We start from the raw sequence: 24,655 nt of genomic DNA, 5'->3' as shown, positions 1-24,655 counted from the left end.
AGATTATGTATTTCACATGTTATCATACTGCAAACGTCGTCAGATTTCGATGGTCCTTTGAAGAGATAACATCACAATTAAGCAATATATTTTTGGTTAAAGTAACGGCACGTGATTAAAAAAATAAGGTAAGTCAGATACAAAACGTTCAGATTTCTTTGAAATATAATCATATAAAAATATGTAAAGAATTCGCGATTAGAGTTTATAATTAATAAAAGATGTTTTTATTCAATATTTAAGTAAAATTTACATTTCTTTTATTTCAATTATCTTTATATTTTGCATATTGCAGATAACATGAAAACATTTAGATATAAATTGTAACAACATATTTAATATATATAGCAAAACATGTATTTTTGTATTTTGAATACCTCGAATGATCTTAAAATTGAATATATCTAATATAATACATTGCTGTTTTAAATATGAACTATAAATTAATCAAGAATAAAAATGCTTAGCAAATCGAAAATTATACAGCTATGCAAGACTTTATTTAGTAAATTAATTTTTAAAAAATACAGATATTGTCACATAATCACATAGTTAATCAAATAATGTTTAGCAAAATGGGATATACGTACCTACTTTCCTGTTTCTATTTTAATTATTCAGAGTATTGAGCATGAAGCAAATGCGTATCTTTTTCTTAAATTTCTGTAATTTTTAAAAATATGTTTTCCTTTTCTTACTGGAATCGATAATTTTGCATTTTTTGCATTAAGGTTCCTAGGTCCTCCCCGCGGCCATGTTAGATTATGACGTCAGAGGCGAGAAAGCACACGCTATCATTTTACGGTTGTTGATTGAGACTGTCAAGGGATAAAAATAGTTTTCGAGGTATTTTAAAAGTATGCTGAAGCCATCTGAAATAACGTTTTATCGAAATATTTTTCCACTTAAAAATGACATCTAAGAATTTTTAGTGTGTGTTTTCTCACCTATGACGTCACAATTCCAACATGGTCGACGAAGATCCAGGAGCCTTAACATGTTCTATACTGCTGTGTTGTGTTCTTATTTACTATTCTCTTACTTACTATTTTTAGCAAGGAAACGTTTTTGCAGATATTTAAGATGAGACTTGGGCTGTATTTCCGAAAACCTGACACCTCTGATTTTTATGGGGCTTGGTATACTACTGTTGTTGGGTGCGCTGATCACAAATATCAATATGAAAATCACCGACAAGGTCATCTTCAAGGTCAAACATCGAAAAAATTATATTTTTCTGCATTATTTCAGTTAATCTCAATTTTACAGAAAAATGCTTCAAACCAAACTTGTAGCCCTTAAAAAAATACATCTTTTATGTTCTATACATTTTTTTTGTAGAACAATTATTTTCTGAGTAAAACATCATAAATGTATCGCCTGATATATTTGACGTGCCCGCGCCGCGGCGCGCCGCGGCCGTGCTAATGTAGCGCATTGGTTCCTTTGGCGGCCACGTGGCGGCGAACGATGATAACGCAACCCGAAAGTCAAAAGCTGCACATTTTCGTATTTTGCACAACATGGACTAAGCACAATGTTGGGTGAGTTAGGTTAGGTTAGGTTAGTTTTCAGGGGGGGGTTTGGGGGGCGCAGCCCCCCATTAGGCACGATATTTCATTTAAACTAATTAAAGTTGTGTTTGAAACCTTTTTTAGGAAATATACAATTTTTTCGATGTTTGGCCTTGAAGATGACCTTGTCGGTGATTTTCATGTTGATATTTCTGATCAGCGCACCCAAAAACAGTACTATACCAAGCCCTAGAAAAATCAGAGGTGTCAGGTTTTCGGAAGTTTATCCGAGACTTGTCACGATGTTCCAAAAATTGTCATTAAATAGTTTATTATATATTTTTGTAATGGCAATGGCTTTTTCTGATACCGATAAAAATGCGAAGACTAAATGGCATAGTGTAACTGGATATCATTCCTTGATCTGTCTGATACCGCTTCATTATAACTTTAATATATCACTGGTGTCAGATTACTTGTTTCAAGGAGAGTCCGAAGCCGCTTTCTATATTAAATGTCCAATGCAAAACCTAATTTTCTTTATATCACAATATACAAAATTAACTGAACTATATTTAAAGTCGACTTACAAAGGTATAATCTATATACCAAAGCGTTTATATAAGCGTGAAGAGCGAATAGTCATTCATAATTTAACCAAACAATTATTGCCTGAAAAAAACTTGGAATGCGGATTTTATACTCTATATACTAAGTTTTTGAACCATATTAATGACACAGTAGAGTTTTCACAAACTTGGTACACAGGCGGAAAAGAAAATAAAATGTGAGTATATAAGGTATATTAGAAAAATAAGCTTTTATATAAAATAAATATAATATATATATAATATATATATATATGTAATATATATATATAATATATATATGTAATATATATAAATATATATATATATAATACATTATACTGTTGGTACGATTTACTAAATTAATTTTTTTATTTAGACATTCGTTTTTTTTTCTTTATATTTAGATGGACAATTGATAAAAATATTATCAAATTTTATAATTACATTGAAATAATACTTATTTATTTACGAATTGAGAACTTTTGTAGAAAATGAGACTTTTTGTTACAATTTTTTAATTTTTTTGTTAGAGTACGATTTAAAAACTAATGGTACAATTTAGCAAACCGGTTTTGTAAATCGTAAAACCAGATACTACTTTTAAAAAGTTTTTAATTTACGATATGAAACAATGATAAATTTCTGTTAATGTTTAGCGTATATGGTTGACTAAGTACTTTAGATTAAAATAAATAAAAAAATTTTGTCATTTCTTTGATAGTTTGATTGCAATTTTAATATTTAAGGAGTACGATTTAGCATACTTTTGCCTATATATAATAATAAGATAATAAAGTTAATGCTACAGAATATTATTCTTCTCAAATTTGTACATTCTGCGATTCTTAATATTTCTATACCAACAATTGTTAAAAATTTGTTAAAATGTTTTAGATTTGTTGCAACATTATTTCAACGCAGAAAAGTCCTATTATTTCCATGTTGGGAAGCGTCGAAATTACGTGCCACCTTTAAGATTTCAGTAGAACACGATAAAAAATACACATTTTTATCGAATATGCCGATACAAGGATACAAATCTGTTGATGATGACAGGGTATTGACACTGTTCGACAAGACCCCTCCGATGTTTACAAACGATATAACATTAAATATGTCCAATCTGTACGGAATTATTTATAAGACGGAAACCAGGACCAATATGTGGTGCAGATCGAATTTGATACCATACATGAAATTGGCGCAATATGTTGTCGGTAATGTAACTTTATATTTAGAAGACAATTGGAAAATCTTCAAAAGCGTCCCAAAAGTGGATTATGTCGTTGTTCCGACTTTCGAAGACAAAATCTGGCCGACTTTGGGACTGCGACTTTACAAGTAATATATGCATACATTTAAGAAATAGTCATAATTATAACTCATTAAAATGTATTTTATTTTCAGCTTTTAAAAGTAAAAAATTAAAAGACATGCATTTTTCTACGGTTATTGTTAGGATAAAAGAGAGATTTATAACATTTCCCGGTTATTTTAACATTTAGAAAAAATTTAATAATTCAGAAATATATGTACATTGATGCTTAAAGTAATTTCCATAAATGATTTTAATTAATAATGATAACACATGTATTATAATATTATAGTGAAATTATAAAATAATTACTATTTATATTTATCATGTAATATATAGCTACATTTATTTATTCACAAATTCATAAAATTAATTTAAAATTAATTGAATTACTATATACAACTTTAAGTTTTATGTTAAGGACATACGTTTATATCTTTATTATTGAACTTAATATTATGTATGAATATAATGTCTATACTTTTTTGTATTAATCAAAGAATTATGTTAGAAAATTTAAAAGAAAAAATATGGGGAAAATAAATGTCTGCTTATTATATTTTTGAGAAAGAGAGATAAAGAGAAATGCACGTAAAGTTAAATAAAATAATTAGATATAATTAACATAATACATAAAAATACATTGTTATAAAAAATTAAATTTCTTTTGTTTATCAAAGTGTAATTAATTCATTAATGCAAGCTTATAACAAAAAATATATTGACAATCCTATTGTATACAATTTTCAGTGAAACATATGTTATTCACAATGAAGAAATACATCCTGCTGCGTTTAAAAATATAGTAATGCGCACAATAGCTCATGATATAGTATATCAATGATTCGGTGAGCTCTTCAGTCCGTCTTGTTGTACTCACTGGTGGTTAAACGAGGGTTTCATTATATTCCTCGAAATGTATATCCTCGACAAGGTTATTATATTATATTATATTATTATTATAAATTTCTAAACGCTAATTACAAGACATTTTCTGTTGATGTTGTGACAACATGAAAAGATCTGAAATTGTCTCCCTTTTATTCGTTAAGAATAAAATAATAGAAGAAATTAGCCGAAATAGCCAAAAATTATTAAATAATTTTTTTTTTCAATTTCTTAACAATATCTTAACAATTTAAAAAGAAACATTAGAACAGATAATAAGTATATTTAAATTTTGTATTATAATTTAAAATATCTGGCAAGTTTATTTTTTGAATAATTTTAATAACATTTTTTATATGTCAAATACTTACACATTAGGTATGTGTAAATTTATAAATACTATAAAATTATATACTATTATATTATATAAAATATAAATGTTTTTTTTAGATATAACAAATAATATTGCATATATTAGTGCATATTTTTAATGCAAGCTTGTTTTTCTTTAGACTTTTCCAAATTCCCGGATAATGGACTTGTTCATAGTTCAAATTCAACATGAATCTCGTCATCAAGACATTAAATTTCTTTACGATATTTATAATATATTTATTCCTGGTATATTTAAAGTTAAATCGTTTACTCCTTATCGTATTTCAGGTATGTATATATATCTAAATTATAATTTGATTACTTTAAAATATATACATATATATATTTATATAAAAAATTTGTAAATAATATAAATAAACAATAGTTAAATTGCTAATCATAAATATATAAGAAAAAATTTTAAAATTTAAATTTTACATTTAATTTTTCTTATTTTAATTTTGCTGCAATGAAAACAAGCTTTTTTAATTTAAAATTAGTTCTTCTTTAACTACTATAAGCTGCTCATGAATTTATAGGAACACCATGTGTTAAAATTATTTAAAATATACATAATTATACATATTTATGTGTAATTATACAGTTTATATTATTATAATAGGATTCATTATGTGGCGCAATCTAGAACTTATAGTTCCCCACAATGCATTTTGGACGAGTATCAACACTTATGTAAACACAAGGTAAGTGACAAACATATATTGTAATATAATAATTATATATCATAAAAAAATATACTGGAAAATATATTTAAAAAAAAAAAATGTATCCATATAAACTTTTCTAAACAAAAGATAAAAAGATATACCTTAAGTACATGAAAATCTTATGAGTATCCAAACTTGCGTATTTAACAAACAAAATTTTTCAAAATAAAAAATTGGTAAAAGCTGATAAAAAATTAAATCTATCAACAAAATAGTTAACAAAAACAGACGAGATCAATTATAATAAGAATGCATATACACAAGTAGACAGATAAAGTACACAATAATATTGTTTAAAATGTACAAAATGTTTATTCAAATATATAGTTATAAATTATTAATACGCATTATATAATTTAAAGTAATGTTTATAATTCGTTGCAAATTCAGTTTATGTATTCTTTCTTTTCTTAATTATGACTGGGTTCATTATATTCGGTGTGTTTTGTTCGGTTATTTGTTTTTTCTCGAAGAGACATATTTTCTGAATATTCAAAGGGATTCAAAAGATTAAGGAAATCTCAAAAACGATTGGAGTTATATTCAAAAGATTGGAGTGATTCAGCGCAATTGGAGTTATTTTCAAAAGATTGGAGTGATTCAGCTGAATTTCTGTATCTCAAACATACAGAGTTCAAAAAATACATTCTCTCACAGTCGACATTCAGATTAAAGGATCATATCAAAATTCTTCAATAATCAAGTATTTATAAATTCAATACTTCTTTATAATAAGAGTTTTCTGGTAGAATTATTTCGTTCTCAGATCAGAGAGTATTTTCATTCTTAGGCTTTGGTATGTTTTCTAGCCTAAAGAATCGATCTGATGAACATTCCAGAAAAATTTCTTCTTTCTTAATAAAACAATCTTCATTCAAAAACCATAGTAAAATATTCTTCTCTAAGGTTCTGGTTATTCTTTTCTAACCTTAGAGAATGGTTTTTTCCAGAAATAACTCAATATCTATTATAAAATAATATTTTACTCTTTTATTATAAAATTTATAGTTATTAAATGTTTCAAAATATTAATAATTTATATTCATTAAAATCTTTTCAGTTCTATTTTTAGTAATTTAATTACTTTTTTTCTTCTTTTGATTATATTAACATTATATAAAATAAATATTTAAAATTTTAATTATGTTGTTTTTAAAATAAAGTCAAAATTATTTTCTATTCGTTATTCCGATTTCATTTAGGTTTAAATTTATACAATTTTTGGTCCTTCGAGCCGGATATATAAAGAGCGACAAAAATGAGAATCAGTCACATTCAAAACAAGATTGAGCAACAGCTCGCACTCATGGATTTAATTGCAAATGCTGTCGATAATTTTACTAAAGTTGGAGAATCAAACATTTCACCTCAAAGAGTACAAGCTCGTTTAACGTCCCTTAAAGAAAATTGGGAAAAATTCTCACTAGTTCATGAAGCAATTGGAATATCTATAACTCAGCTAAGTCCCAATGATCGATTAACCATACATAATCATTTATATTTTTCGGATAATCTTTTTTCAATGACACATGAATGTTACCTCGAGGCAGTGGAAAAAATTAATTCTTTTCTTGATACTGAAAACGAAATTACTAAGAAGACATCAACAATGGAATCTAATTCGTCTAATTCTCAAAATTCAACTTCAAATATTCCAACATTTTTTCATCATGCACGATTGCCTCGAATTGATATTCCAAAATTCAACGGTTCACCTGCAGATTGGCTATCATTTAAAGATTTATTCAGCTCTCTTGTAATAACAAATCCAACAATAACTTCAGTTGAGAAACTGCAATATTTAAAAACAAGTCTCATCGGATCTGCAGCACATCTTTTAAAAAATACTTCGCTCACAGCAGATAACTTTAAAAAAGCGTGGGATTCTTTAATATCATTTTATGAAAACAAACGGCTATTAATTAATGCAGCGTTACATTCTTTAATTACTTTGAAACGCATGACGAAAGAATCTGCTAGCGAAATGGAACAATTATATACGAATATCATGCAAATTTATCGAACGTTAGAAACACTGCAACGACCTATTTCAACGTGGGATGATTTTTTAATATTTATTACGGTTCAGCGATTAGATTCAGAATCTGTCAAAGCATGGGAACACCATTTAGGATCATCTAAAGAACCTCCATCATGGAATCAATTCAGTGAATTTTTAGTCACTAGAATGCTTTCTCTTCAAACTTTTGAAAAATCGCGAATTGGAAAATCTTCTCAAACTCAACAATCAGTAAAATCACATTATCAAGGAAAAATTAAGGATAATAATTTAAATAATACGAATTCATGTACAATATGTTCATCCAATCATTATATATCAAACTGTCCGCAATATACTTCAAAAACTGTTCAACAACGTTTGGCAATTATATCTAAAAACAAGTTGTGTTACAATTGTTTAGGATTACATCGTGTATCCACATGTCGAGTATTGAAACGTTGTCACAAATGTGGGCGTAAACATCATACGTCTATTCATCAAGCTAACCTACTATCAAATACAAAATCAGATTCTGAAACTGCTAAATTAAAAGATTCTACTATAACATCTTCGAAATCAACTGAAACCCATGTACTACATTCAACATGACATGAAATTACTTCTTCATATGTCCTTTTAGCAACAGCTCAAGTCATTGTAAAACAAAATGAAGAAAACGTTAAAGTTCGAGCTCTAATAGATCAGGGTTCTGAAATTTCGTTGATTTCTGAACGACTAGCACAACAACTAAAATTACCTCGGAAACATTCTTCTATTCCTTTAATTGGAATAGGAGGTAAAAAATCTAATAGAACTAGAGGTACAGTTTCTTTTAAATTAAAATCATGTCATAACGATAATTTTGAAGATTCAATAATTTACATTTTTGCACATATTTTACCAAAACTTACTTCATCAATTCCATCTGTGAAAGTAAATACACCAAATTGGTCACATTTAAACGGACTAAAATTAGCAGATCCTGATTTCCGAGTACCTGGATCTATTGATATAATATTAGGATCTGATGTTTACAATCAAATTATCGAAGAAGGTCTTATTAAAGGAAACGAAGATTCTCCAATTGCTCAATTAACTAAATTTGGATGGATAATTTCCGGTCCATTCAATTCAAATTCATCGTCAAGTAACCTTCAAAGTTATCATGTTTCTCTGGATAGAGAACTTCATGATTTACTTCAACAATTTTGGAAATTAGAAGAAACTCCATTATTAAAAGGTTCTTCTTTATCTTCTAAGGATCAAGAATGTGAAGATCATTTTAAATCTACCTATACACGTGATGCTCAAGGTCGCTACATAGTTAAATTACCATTCAAAGAATCCATTGAAAAACTAGGAAATTCTCAAACAAAGGCAATTCGTACGATTACAAGTTTATTCAAGAAATTTGCATCAAATTTTCGCTATGCACATTCTTATTCAGAATTTTTAAAAGAATATGAAAAACTTCAACATATGAAATCTGTACCAAATTCTTATCCAGAACCTCAACATGTTTATTATTTGCCACATCACGGAGTTTTTCGAGAAAGTAGTCTGACAACAAAATTAAGAGTAGTATTCAACGGATCAAGTCATACAACTTCAGGATTTTCATTAAACGATTTACTTCATACTGGAGCAAAATTACAAATAGATTTATTTAATGTTCTTATTTGGTTTAGGCAATTTTGTTATGTATTTACTTCAGATGTAGAAAAAATGTACAGACAAATTAAAGTACATCCAGAAGACTGGGATTTTCAACGTATTTTATGGATTGATGAATTTAATAATATTGTTACTTATCAATTGACCACAGTAACATATGGTCTAGTTTGTGCTCCTTTTTTAGCACTTCGTGCGATGTTACAGCTTGTCATTGACGAAGGTCAAAAATTTCCTCTTGCTATTCCTATTTTAACAAAAGGACGATATGTAGACGACATTTTTGGAGGAGCTGATACAATTCAGCAAGCTCAAGAAAAAGTTCAACAAGTAAATAATCTATGCATGGCGGGCGGTTTCCCACTCAAGAAATGGATAAGTAATAATCCTGTTATTCTTCAATCAATTCCTTTAGAAGACCAAATCACTTCAACATCTATTCAGATTGAAGATGATATAATGATTCATGCTCTTGGTTTGAGTTGGAAACCATCAACAGATACTTTTCACTTCACCATTAATTTATCTTTAATGAAGAAAATTACAAAAAGAACACTTTTATCAACCATAGCTAAAATGTTCGATCCTCTTGGATTAATCTCTCCTGTTATTATTAAAGCAAAAATTGTCATTCAAGAACTTTGGTCTATAAAGCTCGATTGGGATGATCCTTTACCTGAATCTATATCTATCAAATGGACAAAATTTATTGAAGAACTTCATAAAATGCCAACTTTATCATTTCCTCGATGGTTAGGTTTTAAATCAAAAGATATTATTGAAATTCACGGATTTTGTGACGCATCGCAACAAGCTATTGCAGGTGTCGTCTATATACGAATAAAAACAACAAAAGAAGATATACATGTTAATTTGATATTTTCAAAAACTGAAGTAGCTCCACTTAAAAGACTAACTATTCCTCGCCTTGAATTATCAGGAGCTGTATTATTAACAAAATTAGTTTCTCATGTTTTGAATATTTTAGAATTAAAAAATATTCCCATATACCTTTGGACAGATTCTTCTATTACATATACTTGGATAAACAATCATCCTTCTCGTTGGAAAGATTTTGTTCATAATAGAGTTTGTTTAATACAAGAAACATTACCTCAAGCAATTTGGAGATTTGTACCAGGTAAAGAAAATCCAGCTGATTTAGCTACAAGAGGTTTAACACCTAATCAACTTTCTGACATTTCAACGTGGTGGAATGGACCTTGCTGGCTTTTGAAAAATTCTTCAACTTGGCCATGGCCAAAAGAACTCAAACAGTATCTGTAAAAGATAATCTGGAAGAACGAACAGTTCAAGTTTCTACCATTATTACCGACAAATCTTTGGAACCTTGGGATCTGTTATATAAATATTCAAATTTAACTCGACTCTTTTCAATTACAGCAATATGTAAACGAGTTATCAAACAATTTAAGAAAATTTCAGATTCTGCATTAAATATTCCAATTTCTACACAAGAATTAAAAATTTCAAAATTTTTCCGATTAAATCAGTTCAACATTATCATTTTTATTAAGATTTTAAAATTCTTTCCAAAGGACAATGTTTATCTAAATCAAATCCGCTTACACGTTTTACACCTTTTATTGATTCTAATGGACTTTTACGAGTTGGAGGTCGTTTACAAGCTTCTTTTTTACCATCAAGTACTAAACATCTTTTGATTATTCCTAAAGATTCTCCATTAACAACACTAATAATTTCTGACGCTCATTTACGGTCAATGCACGGAGGAACACAAATCACATTGGCTTACATACGAAACGAATATTGGATCCTTGGAGGACGAGTACCCGTACGATCTTTCATTTTAAAATGTGTACGATGCGCAAGATATCGGCAGAAACGAGCACAACAAATTATGGGGCAACTTCCAGTTGAAAGAATAACTCCTTCTCGTCCTTTTTTAAATTCTGGAGTTGATTACGCTGGACCATTCATTATTAAAACTTGGAAAGGAAAGAACGCTCGAACTTATAAAGCTTATATAACTCTATTTGTTTGTCTTTCTACTTCAGCCATTCACATACAACTTGTAACCGATTACTCTACCGAAACATTTATAGCTGCTTATAAACGGTTTACAGCTAGAAGAGGAATTTGTGCAATATTAATGAGCGATTGCGGACTAAATTTCAAAGGAGCTGATTCTGAATTAAAAAACCTTTTTTTATCATCTTCAAAAGAGTTAAGAAAATTTTACGCAACGATTTTATCTAAAGATGGAACTCAATGGAAATTTAATCCACCAGCCTCTCCTCATTTTGGAGGAAAATGGGAAGCTGCAGTTAAATCTGTAAAATATCATCTTAAACGCATTGTTGGAGACAAACTTCTCACTTATGAAGAAACACTTTTAACTCAAATTGAAGCAATTTTAAATTCTCGACCTTTATGCCCTTTTACAGAAGATCCAGAAGATTTAAATGCTCTTACTCCTGGACATTTTTTTAATTGGAAGTGCACCTGCTGTTATTCCAGAGCCATCACTTGAAACAATTAAATGTTCACATCTTTCTAGATGGCAATTAATTCGTCAAATGTTGGATAGTTTTTGGTCACGATGGTCAAAAGAATGTTTACAACGTTATTATGCTATTTACAAGTGGAATCAAGCTACTCCTTCTCTTAAAAAAGATTCTCTTGTTCTTGTTATTGATGAACGATACCCTCCTTCAAAATGGCCTTTAGGCAGAATCATTCAAATTCATCCAGGAAAAGATGGGTATACAAGAGTTGTTACAGAACGCACGCAGACATCTATTCAGAAGCGACCCATTGTAAAACTTTGTCCTTTACCAATTTCAACAGATACTTTAAAATTCATTTCATTCGTTAACGATGGTTAACGAAGGCGGACGGAAATGTTTAAAATGTACAAAATGTTTATTCAAATATATAGTTATGAATTATTAATACGCATTATATAATTTAAAGTAATGTTTATAATTCGTTGCAAATTCAGTTTATGTATTCTTTCTTTTCTTAATTATGACTGGGTTCATTATATTCGGTGTGTTTTGTTCGGTTATCTGTTTTTTCTCGAAGAGACATATTTTCTGAATATTCAAAGGGATTCAAAAGATTAAGGAAATCTAAAAAAACGATTGGAGTTATATTCAAAAGATTGGAGTGATTCAGCGCAATTGGAGTTATTTTCAAAAGATTGGAGTGATTCAGCGCTGAATTTCAATATCTCAAACATACAGAGTTCAAAAGATACATTCTCTCACAGTCGACATTCAGATTAAAGGATCATATCAAAATTCTTCAATAATCAAGTATTTATAAATTCAATATTTCTTTATAATAAGAGTTTTCTGGTAGAATTATTTCGTTCTCAGATCAGAGAGTATTTTCATTCTTAGGCTTTGGTATGTTTTCTAGCCTAAAGAATCGATCTGATGAACATTCCAGAAAAATTTCTTCTTTCTTAATAAAACAATCATCATTCAAAAACCATAGTAAAATATTCTTCTCTAAGGTTCTGGTTATTCTTTTCTAACCTTAGAGAATGGTTTTTTTCCAGAAATAACTCAATATTTATTATAAAATAATATTTTACTCTTTTATTATAAAATTTATAGTTATTAAATGTTTCAAAATATTAATAATTTATATTCATTAAAATCTTTTCAGTTCTATTTTTAGTAATTTAATTTTTTTTTTCTTCTTTTGATTATATTAACATTATATAAAATAAATATTTAAAATTTTAATTATGTTGTTTTTAAAATAAAGTCAAAATTATTTTCTATTCGTTATTCCGATTTCATTTAGGTTTAAATTTATACAATAGGAAAATTCTAATAGAATAGACTTCCATTTACTTTCGAAAATCGAAATTCTGAAAATATATGTAAAAATTCTGAAGTTACAACTTTATACCGGCAAAGTTAACATTAAAAAAAAAATTAAATAATACTACTAATGATTAGAACTCTTTAACGAATGAAAGAATACGATTTGTACTGTAAAAAAATTAATAATATATACTTTGATTACGAAAATCATGATGTGTTATATTTTATTTCGTTTTAATTATTAAAATATTGTATAATATTCACAATACTATATATTTACGATACTAATTGTAAGTAGCCAGTTTTACGATCAACATATTGCTTCTCAACATATTCTTAAGCTTTTAAATAATTTTAGAAAATATTACAAACATCCGTTTTTATTTTAATAATAATAAATTTCATTTATTGTAATTCAGTAACTATCCATTATTTAGTTTTAAAGTTATTACACCTTTTGTTCAGCAAGTCACAGGTTACGACATATGAAAAAAACCAACCAATTTTATCGAAATCCAATTTCTATAAGGATTGGATAGTAAACCTGTAATAGAATGAACAAACCTCTGTTTCAAAATGATATAAAGTAAATGTGAAAATTCTATAAATAAATACGTATTATATTTGGATTGCAGAAACAGTCAGTTGAGATCTTGTCTATATGCTCTAAGGTTGAGATATGTGTAAATTAAAAAAATATATAAATTAAATTTTGCTAAATTTTATTAATAATTTCTTGAATCTGACAATGAGTTCACAGTTACATACAAATTTGAAGAATAGAGATTTCGATTTTTATACGGTATAAATAAAAAAGTAAAATAATGATTTGTATTAAAATCTCAGTCATTATTCATATTACATAATTTTTACAAAGCGTATATTTCTTACAAATATAAAAAAAAGATTTATATGATATTGCAAAAAATTATAAACAATATTTGTATAATATTGACTTATATGTTCAATGCTTTATTTATGATAAATTATTATCCCTCATAAATATAAACATCATTTTCAGAACAATTTAATGCATTAATTTATTGCAAGTTAATAAACTAAACATTTTGTCGAACTTAATTTTTTTAATAACGAGTTCGTCTTGTCATATAATTTGTATATTAAAAAGATCAATCGAAAGAAAGCACATATTTTTTTCATATATGTTTCAGTTATCTATGTATAACTATGGAATGCTTCGTACACGTGATGTTAATGATTTATTTATTGTTGTCAAATGTTTGGTTGTCACATAATCGAACTAATTAAACATATCACATTTCATCAAATCAAAGAAACATTCTTATATAACTAAATTAAAACAGAAAATCATATAGTATATACTAAACGGTCATTTCTTTCGATTGACATTATTGAAGAATAAAATTATCGTCAAAATCACAAAAAGTTTTTATATCTATATAAAAATATATACATATTATAACTTTAAATAGTAAAAAAAGTTTATATGTAGTATTCAGTTTGCGACTTAATTCTAAAACTTATTATATACATATGTGGTGTCTCAAAATCTTCGCGATATATAATATAATTTTTAGATTGTTTAGAAATTAAATTCTTATATTATAAGATGTCAAAGTCACAGTAATTTTTAAAGAAAATTATTAAAGTAATATAGAGTGTATCAGATTATTTCAATTTTACGTATTCGATCATAACAGCAAAACGGCTCATAATAGCAAAAATATTTTCCAACAATAATTTCATTCTCGATATGTTATAATTTTGCATTTATCTACATTAACGAATTAAATGTGAAATTTAATTTATTAATATGCGGATATGAAAATTATTCTGTATTAGTAAAAAAATAATAATAAAATTATTGTTAAAAGAAATTCACTTTCTAACGCTATAAACATTTATCTGTAAAAAATAGTATATATGTATATATATATATATATATATATATATATATATATATATATATATGTATGTCATAAATAACACTATTTATAAAAATATACAAATTAGTAACATTAAATTTAATTATTGTTATTATTGAGAAATTATATTTAATCTTTATTAATAAAACTAATTTATATAATTTTTTACAAAATAAATTAATTTGTTATAAACATTTTTATATCTTGATCTTATTATTCTTCTATGACAAATTTTATACATATAATTATTTTAACAGTTTTAGTTGTAACGTTCTAAAAATTTTAATGTATTTTAATATCTGATAGAATATATTATAATATTAAATTAAAATAATAATTATATAATATATAATTATATGTATATATACATATATATATATATATATATATATATATATATATAATATAATAATATATTATTCTATTATTATTATATTGTTATATTATTATTAACACATTCTTCCACACGATTTAACGGTGTGAATACAAAAATTAATTAATATTAAAGATAAATGATTATATTTAAAAATAAAAACATTTTTTTTGTTATACGTGTTAGAACATACAAAAAGTATAATATCAACGAAAATTTAATATCCTATTTTTTATTTATAAATGAAATAAGTCTGACATTTAGTAATGTATAAACAGTCTTTAACATTTTATATACATATCGCTGAAGAATGTCTTTGTGTGTGTGTTTATGTGTATGTAATGTGTGTAGAAAAATGTTTACAAAATTTATTATGTTATTTTATGTTCATAATTCTTATCATAGTTAATCCAATCTACGATTAATTTCACGGAAATAAAAATCGGCTGTTGAAATTATAAGTTTAGTAATGAAGAAGTAATAATTTTTTTTTATAATACGAGGGTAAGTCAAAAAGTAAAGGGACAAATAAAGAAAAACATATTTATTTTAACCTATGTGGAAAATTTACATATCATTTTTCGACATAATCCCCACCAACATTGATACATTTGTTTAATAAAAAAGCTTCTGTATTCCTGGAAGAAAGATTTGGGTTGGGTGTGTAAAGCCAGTTATGCACCACTGCAATGACCTTCTCATCCGAAGAAAAATTTTTTCCTCGTAGTGCTTCTTTTAATAAACCGAAAAGATGAAAAGAAAAAAGAAAACAAAAGAAAAGAAATACTACGAGAAAAAAAAAGAAAAGAAATACTACGAGAAAAAAAAAGAAAAGAAATACTACGAGGAAAAAAATTTTCTTTGGATGAGAAGGTCATTGCAGTGGTGCATAACTGGCTACACACTTAACCCAAATCTTTCTTCCAGGATGGAATACAGAAGCTTGTTATTAAGCAGTGGATCAAATGTATCGATGTTGGTGGGGATTATGTCAAAAAATGATATGTAAATTTTCCACATAGGTTAAAATAAATGTGTATTTCTTTATTTGTCCCTTTACTTTTTGACTTACCCTCGTAGTTTAAGTAAGATTTCTTTTAAAAAATTAATCAGAGATTCTCGTCAAGATAGCTTTAAAACTTTTGTCGCGTTATAATCATATTTCAATCGTGTAAACATGCGAATTTTACAATATTTATAATGTAGGAATTCATTATAAACAAATATTTCCAAAAGCATTTTAAAACCATAGAATTCAAATTAAAGGTATAATCTGTTACATTCTGAGATTTTATATAGTCAATTGATTAATGATACAAGTTTAAAGCAGATCAATTTGTTCGCTGCAAAATTTAAGAAGAACCTTGAAATTCAGAAGTGTTTCTTTAAACATTGACAAAAGTTGTAATTTACTACTTGTCTATTTTACACAAACAAATTGAATAAGGTTCAAACCCGATTTTAATTTCATCGCTGTGCCTCATTTCGAATTCTATCAACCAAATAATATCCGCCTGATCATGAATCCAGTATGATGGACATGACTTTCCATTTTCTTGAACATACTTGTAAGCACGTTTTGATAGTTCTTCCAAGGCGCAAAGTGAACAAGGACAAACTGCATTTTTCTTCCACCCCTGCAAATCATCTAAAAGTGTTTTTTCTTGAAGGTATGTTAATGTCACAGATGTACGATTTACTCTTCTGTCATATGCGTAGTTTTCAAGCCCTATATCACGGGCTTTTCTTACTTCATGTTTGAGCGCCTGTAATGAAATTTCATATTTGTATGCAGAGCGGCGGAATGAGGAACGTTTTTTTAAAATTTCTTCTACTGCTTCCACGTATTTTGTTTTTTTTTCATTAAACTCTTTTTTAAATTTTATATTGTTAATTTTTGTTTTTAAATCCAAGTAATCGACTCTATTTTTTGTTGCTGCTTTCCGTACAGGTGAGTTCTTTTCTAAAACTGCTTTTGCAGCTTTTATGAGTCTCTCACTTGATTCGAGGTGTTTCTTAATTAATCTTCTAAATATATTTCTATCCATATCTATAATTTTCGTTATTTCCGTTATTATTGTATACGTAGTGTAATCTACGAAGAAAAGGTAAAAAAAAAGAAATAAATATGTGAGAGTTGCATCATCGCAAGATTGTAAAATTATTTTTGCGTTTTTCATCTTGTTGTGTTTTAAGCTATTTTTATTATATAAATATGTATGTACATGTATATATGTATTTATACAAAAGTTCTTATAAAAGTTATTATATGTATTTATATACATATATACAAATTTAATAATATTGAAAATTATCTCTCAAATATAATAATGAATTACGCTTTATTTTGCATTATTTGAATGCTATAATAAGAAGTTCTATACAAAATTAAGGAAAAAAATTAGCATAATGTACTTACAACATATATTAATAAAACGCACATATAGTTATATAAACTTTTTCTTTCGGCGAGAGAAATGGATGTAACATAATGTCTTATACTGATTGTATACAAACGACTGAAGCACAATATCAGATGTCGTCTAAAATCAAGGTACCCTGTAATATTAGGAAAATAAATAAGTTTAACTAAAAGAGTATATGTCGCGCTAAATGACACATATTTTTGTTTCTTTATTTTTAAAGAAATGTATATTTCTTCTTCCGCTTATTTGGCACTGCATCGACACTCAGTTCTTATTTAATAGTGATGCGTAAACTTTTTGATCAAATAATTCATTTAAATAATGATTTTAAATACAAAAATATTAAATTGTTAATATTTTTACGCGTAAAATTATTACACCATAATTTTATAAATATCTAATATACATCAAATTAACTGATATGTTTTTGTCGGTAATTTATATATATGTGATAATTACGTAACATTAAGCTTTCGAGCACATATGTATCAAAAACGCATGTATATTTTTATAATTATACATAATTTTATAAATATATTTTTATAAATATTTTGGTAATGTTATGTAATAGAAAATTTTAATTTTATTAATGTGCGCAGAAACAACTTTCGGAACATCCAAACAACGTAAAGTTTTCATGAAAAATGTAAAATACCATCCTAAGTTATTATCTTTAGAAATTGATTTTTATCTTATCAATATATCAATAAGAAAATTTATCGAGAAAGCATCATAAGATGTATACACGACATACAGTTTTCAAAATCATATTTCAAATGCACGTAGATGAACATATATACATATGTAGTATTATTAAAAAAAAAAATAATAGTATATATTATAGCAGAATATACATATAGTAGACAAAGATAATTAATACAAAAGAATTATGCTCTTACGATTAAGGACTTGGCTATTTTACTCCAAGCTCGCTGTTATTAGTTGTATTTTTCGACCGCATTAGTCACTCGATTGTAAAGAAAAGAATTTTTAATTTTTAAAATTGAATAAATTTATAAATTATAAAGTATCATTTTTATTTTACTTTGATATAAAATAAGCACTGGCGGATCCTGGTGGGGAGGGGGATGGTTAAACCCCCCCTTGCAAATTAAAAGAAACAGTTTTGCTGAATTTGTTTAAAAAAATATAAATAAAGAAAAACAAACATTAAAGAGCTATCGACGTCTGGATCCGCTAGTGTATATATATAAGTATAAGATACACTGTAAATTATACTCATTACGCATTCAAGGAGTTAAGTATGGATTAAGTCAGACATAAGACGAAATGATGAGATAATTTCGTTGCACGAAAATAATTAGGCGAAATTCTTTATATCTATATAATATATACAATATGTATGTATAAGATATATTGTAAATTATACTCATTACGCATTTAAGGAGTTAAGTGTAGATTAAGTCAGACATAGGACGAAATGATGAGATAATTTCGTTGGATGAAAATAATTAGGTGAGAAATTCTTTATATCTATATAATATATATATACAGGGTGGTCCTGAAATACTTGACCAAAATCAGGGATTGGATTGGGCTCGGGCTAAGGATGAAAAAAGTTCTTATGAACATTAGTCCAAAAACGCCTCCTTTAGGAATCATGAATCATTTAATTATTTAATTATTAATTATCTGATTCAAAGAAATGGAAGGCCATGAAAGGAAATAATTTTACTTTTATTTATAGAAATTGTTGAAAATGTCTATCGTTAACTAAAACACACGCTTCTATTTGTCTAACTATTGAATTTATCCTTTCGACTAATATTTACCGATTCTAGGAAAAGTAACCGAGATTGTTGTATTTTGAATTCTAAAGTGTTGCCTCGTGCAGATCACTCGATTAAGCTTATTAAACATCTTAATTAATAAAAAGGCAAGTAAGTACGATCAAAATCTTGAAAGTATAATATTTATTCTTCAAAATTAATAATTAAATGAAATCGTAACTCCTGAAGGAGGTGTTTTTTGGACTAATGTTCATAAGAACGTTTTTCATCTCTATGACGAGCCCAATCTAATGCCTGATTTCGGCCAAGTATTTTAGGTCTACTCTGTATATATATATATATATATATATATATATATACACTAGCGGATCCTTGGGGGGGGGGGTTAAACCCCCTCCCCCCCTTGCAAATTAAAAGAAACAGTTTTGCTGAATATGTTTAAAAAATATAAATAAAGGAAAACAAACATTAAAGAGCTATCGACGTCATTGATCCTGGAATAAAAGCTAATCATGAAACCAAAAATATTAAATAAAATAATTTTGCAAAACCTCCCCCCCCCCATTATCGACGTCAGGATCCGCTAGTGAAAATAAGTGTATTCAAATTTTGTATCACGCACGTTTAAACACTTATTTATCTCTATGTTAATAGGTTATAAAATTAAAGACACCTTATTAGTAGTACTGTAAAATATTATGTAAAATACATAAGAGGAAGGAGGGGTCACAAAAAATCTTACGATTATTTATGTGGGTGGAGGGGGATGGTCGAAAATTGTTACAAACAAAAACTTTACGTAATTTCAAAATGGCTTTAATAAGAATGGCTCCATAAATGTAAGAAAACATACAGAAAAATGAGATAAAAAACTGGATCCTAATAAATCTCGAAAGTGTTTATCGTCATTAAATTTTGAAGAGTATTGCATATAGTAAATCAACAATTTTGAATGAAGACTTTTCTTTCAATATTAAAAAGCATCTCGAAAAAAAAGTTAAAATTCTGACATTATATCTTCAACGAGGAGATAATAAAATAATTAGAAAGAAATTAATCAACACTTGAATTGATTAAAACTTTTAATAACGCGAAAGAATATGTTTAAATTATAAGAAAATTCTAATGAAATAGACTTCCATTTACTTTTGAAAATTGAAATTCTCAAAATATATATAAACCTCTTGAAGTTATAACTTTATACCGGCGAAGTAAAAGTTAAGAAACAACTAATTAATGCTGCTAATGATTATAAATCTTTAACGAATGAAAGAATACGATTTGTGTACTATAGAAAAACTAATAGTATGTACTTCGGATACGAAAGGTGTGATGTTATTTTTTTATTCCGGTTTAATTTTTAGAATATTTTATATTATTCACAAAATACTATATATTTACGATATTATGTAGCCAGTTTTACGACCAACATATTGCTTCAATATATATTCTCAAGCTTTTAAATTATATTTTTGAAAATTTTGATAAACATCCGTTTCAATTTTAATAATAATAAATTTAATATATTGTATCAGTAATTGTCCATTATTTAGCTTTGAAGTTATTACATCTTTTGCTCAACAAGTCACAAGTTATGAAAAACGACATATGAAAAAAATCAACTAATTTTACCGAAATCCAATTTCTATAAGGATTGGATAGTAAATCTGTAATAGAATGAACAAACCTCTGTTTCAAAATTATATAAAGTAAATGTGAAAATTCTATAAATAAATACGTATTATATTCGGATTGCAGAAACAGTCAGTTGAGATATACATATATATGTGTAAATTAAAAAAATATTTAAATTAAATTTTGTAAAATTTTATTAATAATTTCTTGAATCTGAGTTCACAGTTACATTCAAATTTGAAGAATAGAGATTTCCATTTTTATACGGTACAAATGAAAAAGTAAAATAATGATTTGTATTAAAATCTCAGTCATTATTCATATTACATAATTTTTACAAAGCGAACATTTCTTTCAAATATAAAAGAAAGATTTATATGATATTGCAAGAAATTATAAACAATATTCGTATAATATTGATTTATATGTTCAATTCTCTATTTATGATAAATTATTATCCCTCATAAATATAAACATCATTTTTAGAAAAACAATTTAATGCATTAATTTATTGCAAGTTAATAAACTAATCATTTTGTCGAATTTAATTTGCTTAATAACGAGCTCGTCTTGTCATATAATTTGTATATTAAAAAGATCAATCGAAAGAAAGCACATATTTTTTTCATATATATGTTCAGTTATCTATGTATAACCATTGAAAGCTTCATACACGTGATGTTAATGATTTATTTATTGTTGTCAAATGTTTGGTTGTTACATAATCAAACTAATTAAACATATCACATTTCATCAAATCAAAGAAACATTCTTATATAACTAAATTAAAACAGAATATCATATAGTATACCAAACGGTTATTTCGGTTTTTTCGATTGACGTTATTGAAGAATAAAATTATCGTCAAAATCACAAAAAATTTTTATATCTATATAAAAATAAATACATATTATAACTTTAAATAGTAAAAAAAGTTTATATGTAATATTCAGTTTGCGACTTAATTCTAAAACTTATTATATACATGTGTGGGGTTTCAAAATCTTCGCGATATATAATATATTTTTTAGATCTCTCTTTTAGAAATTAAATTCTCATATTACAAAATGTTAAAGTCACAGTAATTTTTAAAGAAAATTATTAGAGTAATATAAAGTGTATCAGATTATTTCAATTTTACGTATTCGATCATAACAGCAAAACGTCTCATAATAGCAAAAATATTTTCCAACAATAATTTCATTCTCGATATGGTATAATTGTGCATTTATCTACATTGACAAATTAATTGTGAAAATTATTTCATTATTAAGGAGATAGATACGATAATTAATCTGTAATAATAATAAAAATGTTTTGATAAATGAAATTAACATTAGAACGCAATAAACATCTACCTGACAAAAATATCATATACATGTTATAAATAACACCATTGCTAAAAATGTACAAGTCAGTAACATTAAATTTAATTAATATTATTATTAAAAATTTATATATAATCTTCATTAATAAAATTAATTATATAGTTTAAAAAAGTAAATTAATTTTTATATAATACATGTTGATCTTATGATTTCTCTATGACAAATTTTATACATTACATATAATTATTTTGACAGTTTCAGTTGTAATGTTCGAAAAATTTTAATGTATTTTAATAATCCGATAAAATACATTATAATATTAAAATAAAATAATAATAATATAATATATAATACATTATTATATTATTATATTATTATTATTATTAATAACATTTTTCTACACGAATAACGTGTATATACAAAAATTAATTAATATTAAAAATAAATGTTCTTATCTAACAATATTTTTTGTTATAACGTAACGTGTTACATTCAAAAAGTATAATAGCAACGAAAATTTTGTATCATAATTTGTATCAATAAATGAAAGAAATCTGACATTAGATAATGTATAAATAATAACAATCTTTACCATTTTTCATATCGCTGAAGAGTGTCTGTGTGTGTGTGTGTGTGTGTGTGTGTGTGTATATGTGTGTTTATGTGTATGTCAGTGTGTGTAGAAAATTGTTTACAAAATTTATTACGTTATTTTATGATTCTTATTATAGTTAACTTAATCTTCGATTAATATCACGGAATAAAAATCCGTCGTTAAAATTATAAATTTAATAATAAAGAACTAATAATTTTATTTTATAAAAGTTTAAGAAAAATTAAAAAAAAATTAATCACAGATTTTCGTCAAGATAGCCTTAAAACTTTTGTCGTGTTATAATCATATTTCCATCGTATAAACATGCAAAATTTTACAATATTTATAATGTAGGAATTTATTAAAAACAAATATATATACATATTGCCTGTTAAATTTCAATCTGATTATTGATTAAGAATTACTTTCCATTCCAAAAGCATTTTAAAACCAGAGAATTTAAATTAAAAATATAATCTGTTAATTTCTGAAATTTTATATGGTCATTTGATTAATGATACAAGTTTAAAGCAGATTAATTTGTTCGCTGTAAAATCTTGGAACAACCTTGAAATTCAGAAGCGTTTACTTAAACTTCGACAAAAGTTATAATTTTCTACTTGTTTATTTCACACAAACAAATTGGATAAGGTTCAAACTCGATATAAATTTCATCGCTGTGCCTCATTTCAAATTCTTTTAACCAGTTAATATCTGCCTGCTTATTTTTAGTCCAGTATGGTCGACATGGCTTTCCATTTTCTTGAACATGCGTGTAAGCAAGTGTTGATAGTTCTTCCAAGGCGCAAAGTGAACAAGGACAAACTGCATTTTTCTTCCACTTCTTCAAATCATCCAAAAGTGATTTCTCATCCAAGTATGTCAATATGCTGCGTGGTGCAAAATTTAAATTTCTGTCAAATGCGTACTTTTCAAGCCCTATATCACGGGCTTTTTGTACTTCACTTTTAAGCGTTTTCGGTAAAATTTTATATTTGTTTCCAGCGCTGCTGTATGCGCCGTATGTGGAATGTTTTTTTAAAATTTCTCTTACTGCTTCCTCGTATTTTGTTTTTATTTCATTAAACTCTTTCTTAAATTTTATATTGTTTATTTTTGTATTTAAATCGAAGAAATTGATTCCATAATTTATTGCTGCTTCCCGTGCAGGTAAGTTCTTTTCTGAAACTTCTATTGCAACTGCTATGAGTCTCTTACTAGATTCGAAGTGTTCCTTAATTGATCTTCTCAATGTATTTCTATCCATTTCTATAATTTTCGTTATTTCCGTTATTATTGTATACGTAGTGTAATCTACGTAGAAAAGCAAAAAAAAAAAGAATGAATACGTGAGAGTTGCATCATCGCAAAATTGTAAAATTATTTTTGCGATTTTTATCTTGTTGTGTTTTAAGCTATTTTTATTATATGAATATGTATGTACATATGTATATGTATTTATACGAAAGTTTTTATAAAAGTTATAAGTATTTATATATACAAATTTAATAATATTGAAAATTATCTCTCAAATAAAATAAAATAAATTACATATTATTATTATACATATATTTGCATTATTTGAATGCTATAATAAAAAGTTCTATACAAAATTAAGGAGAAAAGAATTAGAATAATGTACTTACAACATAAATTAATAAAACGCAAATATAGTTATATAAACTTTTTCTTTCGGCGAGAGAAATGGATGTAACGAATGTCTTATTTTGATT

General features: G+C 26.4%; 1 protein-coding gene across 1 annotated transcript; it reads left to right on the top strand.

Moving 5' to 3' along the window:
- Positions 1–6,668: 6,668 nt before the first annotated feature.
- On the top strand, positions 6,669–10,370 carry LOC145948256 (uncharacterized). Its single transcript, XM_083057992.1, has 3 exons — positions 6,669–7,887; positions 8,053–8,232; positions 8,281–10,370. Exons 1-3 carry the CDS (start codon positions 6,669–6,671, stop codon positions 10,368–10,370), a joined length of 3,489 nt encoding a protein of 1,162 aa, XP_082914118.1.
- The last annotated feature ends 14,285 nt before the right edge of the window (positions 10,371–24,655 follow it).

Source organism: Prenolepis imparis, unplaced genomic scaffold (assembly GCF_030444845.1).
Source record: "Prenolepis imparis isolate NDT839.2.m4 unplaced genomic scaffold, iyPreImpa1.0 SCAF_306, whole genome shotgun sequence".
In the NCBI taxonomy this organism is placed as follows: Eukaryota; Metazoa; Arthropoda; class Insecta; order Hymenoptera; family Formicidae; genus Prenolepis; species Prenolepis imparis.
This window is presented reverse-complemented; position numbering and strand designations above follow the sequence as displayed.